This window comes from Dasypus novemcinctus, chromosome 4 (assembly GCF_030445035.2).
Source record: "Dasypus novemcinctus isolate mDasNov1 chromosome 4, mDasNov1.1.hap2, whole genome shotgun sequence".
Classification (NCBI taxonomy): Eukaryota; Metazoa; Chordata; class Mammalia; order Cingulata; family Dasypodidae; genus Dasypus; species Dasypus novemcinctus.
The window spans coordinates 77,068,281-77,081,777 of record NC_080676.1 but is presented as its reverse complement, the minus strand read 5'-3'; the positions used below and the strand labels follow the sequence as shown (position 1 = coordinate 77,081,777).

General features: G+C 50.6%; 1 protein-coding gene across 2 annotated transcripts in view; it reads right to left on the bottom strand.

The window, feature by feature from the left end:
* The window catches only part of ADCY5 (adenylate cyclase 5), a 159,960-nt gene that overhangs the window by 23,975 nt on the left and 122,488 nt on the right, over nt 1-13,497 (bottom strand). For both annotated transcript variants that reach the window (XM_058295680.2, XM_058295681.2), the window contains exons 10-12: nt 12,931-13,075; nt 11,495-11,592; nt 7,283-7,370 (exon numbers count right to left, since the gene is read on the bottom strand). In XM_058295680.2, coding sequence (XP_058151663.1) covers nt 7,283-7,370; nt 11,495-11,592; nt 12,931-13,075 — 331 coding nt within the window. The remainder of the gene's footprint in view (nt 1-7,282; nt 7,371-11,494; nt 11,593-12,930; nt 13,076-13,497) is intronic.

The window sequence follows — 13,497 nt, the reverse complement described above, 5'->3', positions numbered from 1 at the left end:
GGTCACCTAGACAACTAAGAAAATCCAGGGGACACAGCATGGCCCCTGTATAACTGCTGGCTTGTGTGCTGCAAGGTTTTCTGCTCAGAAAGTGCTGGGACTTCAGTCCAGTGTCCCTCAGTCACAAGACAAGCCCACCGCAGGCGCAGCAGCCATTCAGGCCCATTATGTTGTCCACAGGGGTCTGTGTTAGGAGCAAAGAGGACAACGCAAATATGCTGAAGCCTGTGCTCCCTGCTCTGCTGTGCGTGATAGTCTTGTCTCTAACCCAGCAATCTCTTGTCTTACGCTCACATCCAGGAAGCAGAAACAAACCACCATATTGGCTTGTCAGCTGGGTAAAGTAAAATCTCAGACCCTTCACAGTTCTTGACACCAGATAATGGTGCCCCTCTCCCCTCGGTCTTGGGCTTTGGGCTGGGCATGTGTATAGAAGCAGTCCACCGTTCCCACCCTAAGCCCTCCTCCACCCTTCCAGCAAACTGCTCCCTGTGGCCTAATAAAGGACATACTGACCAACAACTTCTCAAGTGGTGGATTTAGAGAAGTTGATACATTCCATTGATACCTGTGATTTGGAAAGCATAAGCTAGGTTAAAATCTTGCTCAATACACATGTATCAATGGAATAGAAGTGAGAGTCAAGAAATATACCCTTACATTTATGATCAATTGATTTTTGACCAGGGTTCAGAGACAATTCAATAGGGAGAGAGTCGTCTTTCCAACAAATGGTGTTGGAAAAACTGGATAGTCACATGTGAAAGAATGAAATTGGATCCCTTCCTCACACCATATGCACAAGTTAATTCAAAATGGATCAGAGACCTAAATGTAAGAGCTAAACCTCTTGGAAGAAAATATAGAATAAATTTTTGTGACCTTGGATTAGGTAATGGTTTCTTAGTTATGATACCAAAAGCAAAAGCAACAAAGTAAAAATAGATAAATGGGACTTCATCAAAATTTAAAACTCTAGTGCTTCAAAGGACACTACCAAGAAAGTGAAAAGCCAACCTACAAGAATGGGAGAAAATATTTGCAAATCCTATATTTAAGAAGGGTTTAACAGAATAAAGAATTTCCCAGCTCAACAATAAAAAGTGCAACAAACCAATTTAAAAATGGGCAAAGGATCTGAACAGACATTTCTCCAAAGAAAATATACAAATGGCCAATAAGCATGTGTAAATGTGCTCAACATCATTAATCATCAGGGAAATGCAAATCAAAACCACAGTGAAATACCACTTCACATCCAGTAGGATGGTTATAATCAAAATGATAGATAAGATGTGTTATTAAAGATGTGGAGAAACTGGAACCCTCCTACCTTGCGGGTCAGAGTATAAAATGGAGCAGCTGCTTTGGAGAATAGTTCTTTAAAATGTCAGTTAGCATAAGACCTATCAAATCCACTCCTAGGTATAAACCTAAGAGAAATGAAAACATATGGCCTCACACACAAACAAAAAGCTACATTGTTCATAATAGCCTAAAAGTGGAAACTACCCATATGTTCATTAACTGATAATGGATAAACAAAATGTGGTACAATGGAATATCATTCAGCCATAAAACGCTAAAGCAGTGCTGATACATGCTACAACACAATGAATCTTGAAAACATTATGCTCAGTGAAAGAAGCTGGACAGAAATGGTTACAGAGTGTACGATTCCATTTCCATGAAAGCTCCAGAACAGAAAATCCATAGAGACAGAAAGAAGATGAGTGGTTGCCAGGGACTGAAGGGAGAGGAGAAATTGGGGGTGCTGCTAATGGGTATGGGATTTCTTTTAGGGATGATGTTCTAGAATGAGATAGTGGTGATGGCTGCACAACTTTGTGCATATACTGAAAGCTACAGAATTACAGCCTTTATAAAGGTAAATGTCAGGATATGTGAATTGCACCTCAATAAAGCTCTTATTTAGAAATCCTGGTCAACCTCTTACTAGCAGGGTGGTCGTGGGGAAGTCATTCGCTGCCCTGAGCCATGGTTTTGTTTCCTTGTCTATAAATAGGGTAATATCTATCTCACAGGGTAGCTATGAAGACTTAAGACGCATTTTAAAGTGCTTTGTAAGCTGTTACAAGTTAGCTGATATTTGCATTTTTAAAAGCCCTATTGCCAATAATGAAAAGTCCTTTTTGCACACTACAGGAATTTTTGGTTTCACAGCTTGGTGACTGTGTTTTGGCACTAGCAAAAGGATCTTACTCTGAGATGGTCTGACAGATGGTTTCTAATCTTCAGTTGTTTAAAATTTTGCCATTCCATTTCCCCCATGTTCTAAAATCTGGTTACCCTGAGCCACCAAGGGAAGGGCTCCTGTCATCATTTGGCAAACACCAATGTAATGATTTTTTTTCCTTCTTCCCTCCCCCCACCCCCAGTTGTCTGTTCTCTGTGTCTATTTGCTGCATGTTCTTCGTCTGCTTCTGTTGTTGTCAGCGGCATGGGAATCTGTGTTTCTTTTAGTTGCGTCATCTTGTTGTGTCAGCTCTCCGTGTGTGCAGTGCCATTCTTGGGCAGGCTGCACGTTCTTTCGCTCTGGGCGGCTCTCCTTACGGGGTGCACTCCTTGCACGTGGGGCTCCCCTATGCGGGGGGCACCCCTGCGTGGCAGGGCACTCCTTGCGCGTATTAGCACTGCGCATGCGCCAGCTCCACACGGGTCAAGGGGGCCCGGGGTTTGAACCGTGGACCTCCCGTGTGGTAGACGGATGCCCTAACTGCTGGGCCAAGAACGCTTCCCACCATTGTAATGATTTAGGCACAGGTTATCAGTGGATGCTAAAGCCTTCTTTATAAAAGGTGATTAAGCAACAAGATATTGCCATGGAGTTCCTGATCCATATGGGAATCACCTAGTGATCAGGAGAAGTGCTGCAAGCAATCTGGAAAAACAAAACCAACTTGGAATGTAGTTTTAACATCTAATGAATGATTAACTCTCAAGTGCTGGCTTGCTACAAGCCAACTTGCCTTGACACCTTCGAAAGGACCTGCTCTTTACTTCAAATTCTTAGCAGGAACCTAGGAATTGCTGCTATTTTGAAGCCTCCAAGAGATTTGACATCCTTTCCTGGTATTAGTCTATGGAATATCTCATCTCTTGTAATCAGAAAGTGTGTCTCCATGTCAGCCCTGAACCCCAACTTTATTAAGCCCATGGCAGATTTTTAAAAATTATTTCCCAGGGTAGAGCCACCTCGAGGGGCTGCACCACAGCTGCCATCAGCTCTTAAAGAGCATTTCGATGGCAGAATTGTGTCCATGCAAACCAACTGCTCAGTGCTGCTCACCATCAGAGTGCAAAAAAATAAATGATTTTTTAAAAAATATACTTAGAGCCAGTCTACTACACTCCTAGTCTGATTAATTCAAGCCCACTCAAGGTGAAAAAAGGGAGTGGGGACATAATAAACCCTGACAGAATGAGGATCGGTTTAGCTCCTGGCCTCTCAGGGTGTCTCTGGGCAAATCAATGACCCTCCTGGGGCCCTGGTTCCCTGTCTGTGACGTGGGTGCAGGGTATGGCAGAGATGAAAGAAGGTGATGAAATCTGAGGTAAAAAGTTGAAGAAAACAGCCTCTTTGACAAGGAGCTAATAAGAGAAGCAATAGCCCCTACTTCAGACAAAAAAAAGAGAAAAAAGAGAAAGCGATAAGAGAGAACCTCAGAGGCCAAACAAGCAAGGCAGGGGGCAGCCCCAGCTGTGCCAGCTCGCCACCTCTGCCCTCATCCCCCGGCCTTCTGAGAGCCAGCCGGACATACTAACCAAGGCGGAGTCCTGGAGCAGAAGTGCCTTGGGCCCTGGAATCAGAGCTGTCCAGGGACTCGATCCCAGCTCTACCACCTCCTAGCTCTGGGACCTAGAGAGAGTTTCCTAAACTCTCTGGGCCCCAGAGGCTCCTTCTCTACAGAGTGAGTGTAATAAAAGCCACCCTAGAGTCTCAGAGGATTGAAGAACCACAGCTAAAAGCGGTACAGCTGGGACCTGGAGCCTCGATGGCTGACTCACCAGCCACGGCAGGAACCTACGATATGCCTCCTGGAATTCCACCCCCCAAGAAAACGTGTGCATGGCAACAACACATCCCTGCCCTAAGAGCAGGGCGTGTCGGTGGAAACACGAGGGTGGGAATCTTAAAGCCACACAGGCTGAGAAAGATGAGAAGTGCTGGTGGCTCAGTAAGACCCTGCTGTGGAAATCGTGGACCCAGAGTCAGGACAGAGCCGTGGACAGGACATCCAGCCTGGGGGGCTGTAGCTACCTCCAGGCTGGTGGAGGGGAGAGGAGACTCTTGGGGGCTGCATGGGGCAGACAGGGCCTGGGAGGTTCTGACCACAGACGCCAGGACCACAGACACTCACAGATCCCTGCTATGGGTTGAGTCCTCCCATGGGCCTCTCTGTAGCCAAGTCCCAAACTGCCGGGAAGGAGTGCTTGGCCAGAGCCACAATACAGGCAGGGGACCCTGTGTCGGAGCATAGGACAAGGAGGCAGTTCCAAGGCTCGTAATAAAGGGGGGACCCACCTACCCACGGGGTGGTGGCACTGGCAGGGGTAGGCCTGGCCGCTGCACAGCATGGTGGGCAGAAGCCACAAGGAGGCTGACGGGACTGTTGGAGCTGGCGTGAGACGTAAGGGGCTGCGCTCAGGAGACACGAGCTCGCTGTCCCCAGAGGTGACCAGGCTCGGGCTGGCCCGCCACGGCAGGGTCACCACAAGGGCATTCGAGCCCCAGGCGGGCAGCGTGGCTGCTCACTGCCCAGTCCCTTCCAGCCCAAGAAGTTCTGAGTCCACGGACAAAGGGTTAACGATGAGAAGGATTTAAGCGTTTTTCTCTTAGCAGCGCGGTTCTGGAGGCCCAAGTCATCAAAGGCACCAAGGGAAGGACAGTGATGTGTGCAGATGTACAGACTGTCCTTAAAGACAGCATCGCACGGACAGGGCGCCAGAAGGAAGCACTCGGGGACGGTCACTCAGGGCACCCGAGAGCCGGCTGGGGCTGGGGAAGGCAGCTGAGCGCCCGAGAAGGAGGCCAGAGCTTCACAACGAGAAGACAGGGCAGCAGGTCGCCGCTCCGAGAACCCCGGGGGCGTGTGCGAGCTGGACCACCCTGGCCCGGCAAGATGATACGGACCCAAGTAGGAGGCAGCGGGAACGCCCGGCAGGGAAGAAGCGGAAAGCCTTCCAGCAGGGGACAGACAGGGCCGGGGGACCCTGCGCCCGGCGGAGAGGAGCCCGGGGCTTCACCCTCCACGTCCGGCCGCCTTCTTCAAGCTTTTGTCTGACAAAAGGTTGAAATGTGAATAATGTGAGGGAAGATGGAAAAGCAAATAAAATGAATTGTGCCTGACGGACCCTCCTGGATTTGGATCAGCAGAGCCTGCACCTTGGGGTAATTGTGGAATGACTGGTCAACCCGTAACCGGGATTTCTGTGAAATTGTGGGACTAAGATGAAAAACTTCTGAGTTCTGGCAAAGGGCAAGTCTTCTCGAAGGGGAAAAAGAATGACACTGAAAATTAGTCAGTCCATGTCAATACCAAAAAAGATGATAAAATAAACTTCCAGTCAATCTGTCTTCGGTCAGTGTGTGACGGTGCTCAGGGGCCCGTGCCCAGGGACAAGGCAACGTCCAGCATTAGGGGGAAGCATGGGTTGATATTCCCTGTTGCACAGAAGCTGAAAGACAGAGCTGCCCAGTTCACGTCCTAATGTGCAAGCAGTCTAATCCACCACATGAAAGAGGAAGGAAGAAAAACGAAATGGAGGATGAATCCACACTACCAACAACTTTACAGGTTGGGTTCTACTTTTTAGAAGGCAGGTAAATGCTGAGAACATGGTTTATCAGAGTGGGACTGTTACATTTTTACCTGAACTCTGTGATCCTGGAAAGCAACAGTTAAGAAATCCCCCCACCTTCTGTATTCTGGAAAACGGTGTGCTGCGCCTGTCTCTCCTGCTAAGGCAGGCAGGATGCACGGACGCCCCGTGTTCCCCTGCGGCAAGCTCAGGCACGTTTCCGTTCTTTGCCTCCTAAAGGATGAGCTGGACTGCTCGTCCCCACCAAGCACCCGGAACAAAATGCTTGTTAAGCTTCTCTCCTTCCTCCAGGCCACCGAGCTTTAAGGGTGCCTCCTGAGAAAACAGGGTGCTTCCACACAGAACAGGCTCAGACCCACTCCTGATCACACGGCCTTCCACCCCCCTTCCCTGCAGCCGGTTCTTCTCTACAAAAGTACCGTGCTTGCTGCCTAGCTCTCGCCGTGCCTGTGGGCCTGCGGTCACAGCGCTCTCCCCACTGCCGCTGTCCTCTTTTTGAATCGTCTCTCCTTACCAAGTCCAGATTTTTTTTTTATCTGACAAGTAGTTAGGAGGGAAGGACACAGCAAGGACCGAGGATCCTGCTGGAGTCTGTTCAGCGTGTGGGCTCCTGGCCCGGATCCTGGTTCCAGCCTGTTTTCTAGGCACTGTCCCCTGAGCGCCCACGTCCCTGGGGAGGCGGCGGCTCCCCTGGTGAAGGGTGGGGGGCCAGTGGTAACTGCAGCGCGGGGGACAGGGAGGTGGCCTTCCCTCCACCTCCCCCTGGGGAAGCAGAGGCCTGCTCCAAGAAAGCACGAAAATTGCTGGGCTAGGTGAAGGAATTCAGAACAAGCTCATGGAATTTGACATTGATAACGAAATAGGAAGTTTCCATAATACACCACGAGGCAGGAATGATTTACCCTAAACCACCTTGACCGATGGGGAAAAGATTTCCCTAGCCTGGCTGAAGTAGACCGACTCAAAATGGCCAGCGCAGGCAGGCGCAGGCGGGGCTGGGCCCGGCCGCCCCCCGAGTCAGGCGCGCAACCCAAACGGAACCAGCACAGCCCGGGTTTACCAGAGCAGCTAACAGCAAAGTCCAGGTTCTATTGAAAAAGTGTAGGCGACGTGTAGCTTGGATTCAGATTTGAACCAGCGAATTAAATGCCTGAAACAACACCACTAAAACAATATCTTTGCCTCCATTCATAACTTAGATTCCTCTGGGGGTTCAGCAAAAGCACCCTTACGAGGCGGTTGCAGCTGCGGTGAGCTTTGAAAGCTGTGGGACGGGGGAGCGAGGCTGTGCCCCGGGGGGAGCAGGCTGGGGGTGGGGCCTGACGTGGGCTCTGAAGAGACCAGACCGCCTGGCAGGCGACTCCTGGCACAGAGCCAGGCTCCCCTCTGCCTCAGCGGTCCCTCAGGGAGCCCTGCCTCGGGGCAGAGCTGGACTCACCTTCACGCAGGAGTAGATCACGGACACAAACACCACCATGGCCAGCAGCAGGGAGCAGGTCAGGTAGAGACTCAACATAAACACGGAGCTGCAAGGAGAGACGAGGCTGAGCACAGGGGCAGGCGGCAGAGGCAGAGGGGCCGCAGCGCCCCGGGGCAGGCCACAGGCTCTGAGGACCCCCAGGTGTTCCCTCCCGCAGGCCTGGGGCTCTGAGAGCCCTGGAGGAGGAAGCTCCGGTTGCTGGGTCCCCTGAACCCACTGCCCATCTTTCCTAGTCCCTGAGTCGAGATGGGCTCACGAGGCCGTCAGGGCCATGCAAGAAGCCCCCTCCTCATCCCTGCCCTTCCCACTTTCCTGTCACCTTCCTAGCAGGAGCCGGCAGGGAGCTGAAGAGAGCCAGTGGCACCCGGTTGAAATTTTTCCTATTTCTTAGCTACCTTCAGCCTGGCTTCATTTGACTTGGAAGGACCCATTTTTTTAAAAAGCACCTGGTAATTTCTTCCACTCATGGCTTGATAAATAATCATGAAGGCTGAAAATCAACTTCATAAGTGGCCATCACTTAGAGAAAAACATTTGTCCGCTGCTCAGTGGTCATTCTCTCCTCTGAGAGGGGCGCGGTCCCTGAACTCTGTCCCCTTCCACTGCCAGGCCCCCCCACAGTAAGTCCTGCTCAGATTCTGCTCCCCCATTCTTAACCAGTTCAACAAGAAACATGTGAGGCTCTCCCCTGCCCCTCCCTCTCAAGAGGTAGACCACAAGTGACAGGAATCGCCGACAAAAGAGCTGCGAGTGACTTCCAGTCTCCAACTTCCAGCCGGCCCTGCTGAGGACGGGGCTGGCGGGGTCCAGTGAACCCCACCATCCAGCAGGAGGCCACAGGGATTCCTTCTCTCTTTCCAGGGAGGAAGAGAGGCCAGAGATGCCCCACACTGTTGGCAGGTTACAGGCAAACGGAGGACTTGAAAAGGGAGGTGAACTGCTCCAGGGAGCGTTCACACAGCTGCTTTGTTCTGCGCTTCCCCAGAAGTCAGCACTTGGCTGACTTAAACAGAAAGGAGAAAGAATTCTTTTCAGAGGGAAAGAAACACTTTTAAAGTAGCTTGTAAGGCTTCCCTAGAGAGGAGAAGACTACAGAATGACCTTTGTCGATGCCTTGGCAACTCCGAGCTGTGGCCAGAGAGAGTGAGACACTGGAGGCAGAGCAGGTAACAGGGAGAACACAACCCACCCCGAGCCGCAGGGTGGGGGGGCAGGGGTATGCACCGAAGCGACGGGCACAGTGGCTGCAATGTGCGTAAAGTTAGCTTGCTGATTTAGGCTCCACTTTGATTCAGAAAAATGGGGTTCTATGCCAGAAGGGTCCCCATTCCCACCAGCCCCGCGCTACCTCGGTGCAAGGGGCAGTGAGCACCAGCGAGTAACCAGGGGTCTTGTTTTCACCTGTGGTATCATGACAGAGACACAGCAGATTCAAGTGGAAGGGGCAGCTCTTCAAAAATAAATGCCATTCAAAGTAAAAGGTGTTGAGCAATACGTCACACAGACACCGTGCTCCTCCTGATACGGGGTACCAAGGAGGACAGCACATCACTGCTGTGGGATTCTTGTCAAACATGCATAACCTCAATCTAATCAAGAGAAAACACCAGACAAACCCAAACTGAGACACTTTACAAATAAATGACTAGTACTTTTCAAAAGTACCAAGGTCAAGTTAAGGCTGAGGAACTGCCACTGATGGAGGGGGCTAAGGAGATGTAACAGTGTAGGGTCCTGGACTGGCTCCTGGAAAAGAAGAAGGCACATAAAGGAGAAACTGAGTCAAGTCTCTCGATCAGTCCCTGGTATTGCTGCCATGTAATTTCCTAGTTTTGATAATTGTACTATGGTCATGTAAGTGGCTCATGTGAGCAAAAGATAGATGAAGGATGCATGGGAACTCTCTGTACTACTTTTGTAACTTTTCTGTAAATCTAAATTTATTTCAAATTTAAAGTCTTGGGGTGGGGGTAAGGAAACTCTTCTAGATTAAGAAAGACTTGTCATTTTCTAGGAAAGGAGAAATGAGATTATAAGGCTGTGAGTCTCTAAAAAAGAGTCTGGAGGTTGTCAGAAGGAATACCCCTATGTACAACTGAACAGAGTCTAAGAGACAGATAAGGTAGATACAACCCCAGGTATTGGTTCTTTTGAGGGATAAAGAGACCCACGGGTTCTATGGTCATGGCAGAAGGGGTTCATTGCCATGACAGATAGCCCTTCTTTGGAGCTGGTGTTTCTGCGTGATGGAATTGGACTCAGAGGGGATCTCTTTTCACAAGACTTGCATGCTACTTTATTGGAATTGTAGTCGGTGCTGGGTTTAAGATATATGTAGGGGATTTGAATCTCTGGACTGATAATATGACACCCAGGCCCAGAGCCTCAACAGACTTCAGCTCCTACACTTTGATTTATTGGACTTACTCCACTCAGCTAACATGGAGTTGAAGAAGGTCAACCACCACAACATGGAGCCTAGAGTGTCTACAACTGGAAGCGGGAGGAGTGCATCCAGTACCCATATGGAATCTAAGCCCTCACTTGACATAGATGTGCAATGGACACAACCAATCCAATGTCCACAGAGAAAATGTGGAATGGGTGTGGGAACGGTAGCCATGGTGGCTGCTGGGTGTGGGGAACGGGAGGAAGAGATGAGATGTGGAGGCATTTTCGGGACGTGGAGTTGTCCTGGATAGTGCTTCACGGACAATTACGGGACATTATAGATCCCCCCAGGGCCCACTGGATGGAACGTGAGAGAGTCTGGGCTATGATGTGGACCATTGACTATGGGGTGCAGTGATGCTCAGAGATGAACTTATCAGGTGCAATGGATGTGTCATGATGATGGGAGAGAGTGTTGCTGTGGGGGGAGTGGGGGGCGGGGGCGGTGGGGTTGAATGCGACCTCATATTTTTCATAATGTAATTTAAAAAATAAATAAATAAATAATTTAAAAAAAAAAAGACTTGGAAGTCAAAAAAAAAAAAAAAAAAGAAAGACTTGTAAGACATTACCAAATGCAACCAGTGGATCTTGGGTAGATCCTAGCTATGAACAAACTATAAGTAAAAGACATTTTGGGGACAATTGTGGAAATCTGAAGGTGGACTGGGTAGTAGGGAATTGGTGTTGATTTTGTTGGGTAGATAAGGTTTTCTGGTTAAGGAGAAAATGTCCTTAAATAGGTGTATATATTCAAGTTTGTAGGGATGGAATAACCTAGTGTCTAAAATTTACTTTAAAAATTAAAAAAAAAACCAAACAGATGAAGCAGTTAATGTCTGCTGCTATGTTTCCACTATAGATGCAAGAAAAAGAAGGTCCTTGCACTTTCTGTCTTGTCTGGTTGTGGCAGCCAAGATTGAATGGGGGAACACAGGAAATTCTAAAAACGTGGGGAAGGGGGAATAATCATTGCAACTCAGAAATAAACTTAAAAAAAGTAAATAGTCTTTTTATTCCACACACACAAAAATAGATGAAGCAAATATTGAAAATATTAACTATATATCTAGGCAATGGGTATACTGGTGTTGATTATACTAATCATATTATTTTTCTGAATGCTTTGAAATATTCTGCAATAAAAATGATATTAAATATATATTACCTACATATGACAGTTATCTCTCCAAGGTGTGACTCTAACGTGAATGACGCTAACAAACCCTGCGGTTCTGAAGCCACTGCCTCTGCGAGGCCTCTCTCGGGGACCCAGCCAGTCCTCGGGGGTGCCCCTTTGAGAAAAGCCTTCAGAACCTGAAATACAGTCTTTGAGATATTCAGAGTAGTGGACAATCTCTATCTTTTGAAGACGTTTTTTGCAAGAACCAAAAGTCACTCGGAATCCACAAGCCTGGTGAGTAAGTTGGGCGATTCACCTGGGCAACAACGTTTGGGTTAAAACGGGAGATGAGATGATAGAGTGATGAAAAGGAGTCTCCTGTGCAGCTGAACGGCAGTGCCTGGGGAGAAGTTTCCCACCCTGGAATGGGCACATCGCCTCCGTCCCAGAGACACCAGCCCCCTGGCTTCCCAGACGCACTGAGGAGAGGACGCGCCTGGAAACCTCTCTCCCTGCCCTTCTGAACCCCCACCCCCGCGCACCCCCGGGAGCCTGCGAGGCAGAGGAGGGCGTCCGGGAGGGACGGGGGTACTTACTGGGGCATGATGGTGACCTGGACGAAGCAGATGAAGAGGAAGACGAGCGAGGCACACGCCACGTAGGCACCGAATCGGTCATCCACCTGCTTGGAGTACTGAGAGGGGAGGGCGGGGTGAGGGGCGGAGGCGCCGGGCAGGGCCTGCTCCAGCTGGTTCTGCCCCGCACACCCCGGGCAGCCGCTCGGGGCAGGTCACGGGTGCAGTGCGCTCTCAGCTCTCAGGACAGGTAAGGCCCGAGGGGCAGCGGGAGACCAGGAAGGAGCAATCCGAATCACCCTAAGGTGGTGCTGTGGGGGGGCAGGGGGGGGCTTTGATGAGTCGGATCAGGAGCCACCTGCGGGTCAGGCCACTGTCAGACTAAAGTAGAATGACCGGCTACAACCTCCTGCGCACCCGCCACAGTCTGGGAAAGGTGCGAGGGTCTACGAGCACTGTGGCTCGTCCTCCCAGCAGCACCGGCAGGCCCAGGACTCTTGTCCTTTCTACTGTAGAAATGAGTGAGCTGGGGCTCGGAGAGGCGACATGACATGTGCAAAGTGACTGAGCTCCTTAGTGGAATAACCCGGACAAGACCCAGGGTCTCAGCTCTCAGCCCCAGCCCCACCCCGTGGCAGCAACCGGCTGCGCCAGCGGAGGTCAGCCCCAGCGAGTCCCCCCACAGGGACAGTGCGTAAGTCAGCTCCATGAACCGCTGGTCGGCGCAACTGCTGTCCTTTCCGTGGCTTTACCCTCCTCGATAGGTCGGCCTCGTTTAATGCTGACCTCAGGTCAAGTGAGCCCATTTTTAACCTAACGCAGGGGAGGACTGCGACGTGGTGGGAAGAGAACTGCCAGACCAGGGGGCCAGTCTAGCTCAGTCACTCTTTTGCTGGGCGGCCTAGAGCAAATCACCTAACCACTCTGAGCTTTAGAAATTTTCTCATTTCACAGTGCAAAGGGATGGGACAAAAAATATTGACTGCCCCTTCCAACTCTAACTTTCAGAACTGGGAGGTTCTGAAAACAAATTGGATAGACATTTTTCATAATAATAACAACAATAGTAACAATAGAAGTAGAATAGCAACTAACGCTTATTGAACACAAGCTATGTGGCAGATTCGGTTCTATGTATTTTACATATATTAACTCATTTAATCCTTACCGTAACTCTATGAGGTAGGCATATTAAATATCCTTGTTTTCCAGATAAGGAAACTGAGGCACAGAAAGGTTAAATAATTACAACATTATCTCTTCCAACAGAGGAAGTCTCCTGAGCCCCTATCTCCTGGGTCACGGAGCCTTCCGAACCCGACATAGATTTCAGAACCTGAAATACGTGCTGGGGACACTGAGGTGACAGAAGGGGCTCCCTGGACAGTTGGACACGGAGGGGCGGGGGTCCTGTTGCCCTGCCCCCAGCCTGTCCGGGTCCCCCGGGGGCCCTTTACCTTCTTCTCTAAGTCGGGCTCCCTGAAGGTCAAGAGGAACTTGCGGACGTGCTCAGACCGCAGCCTGTCGATGCTCCTGGCGTCGATGGCGCGGCCCAGGAACTCGTCCACTTCGTCCTCGGGGTTGGCGCTCTCCTGTGCGTTCCTGGGAGCAGGAGCACAGGCGGGCTGACCACCAGGGGGCGCCGCCAGGGGGCCCGGCCGCCGCCGAGAGCGTCCTGCTAACGGGGGAAGCTGGGGCTCTCGGCCAGCTGGGACAGGAGCCACAGCTCAAACCGCCGAGCGTCACGCCCGCGGGCTGCGGGGCCTCGGGGACAAGAAGGCTCTCTGGTTCTGTTGGGAGCGTCACACCGGCCTGGTCTTGGTACGTGATCAGAGGGTTTTGCTGCTTTCCTTACGGGTTAGCAGTCTCTGCTCTTTATCCTCCAGCGGAATCACCTCTATATTCCCCTGGAAGGGAGGCTGAGCCTAGAAGGCGAGGCTCCTGCTGCAGAGACTGTGACCCACCGGGCTGCTTCAGCCTGGCTCAGGGGACTCTCAGGGGACAGATTTCACGATCTTCGGGTG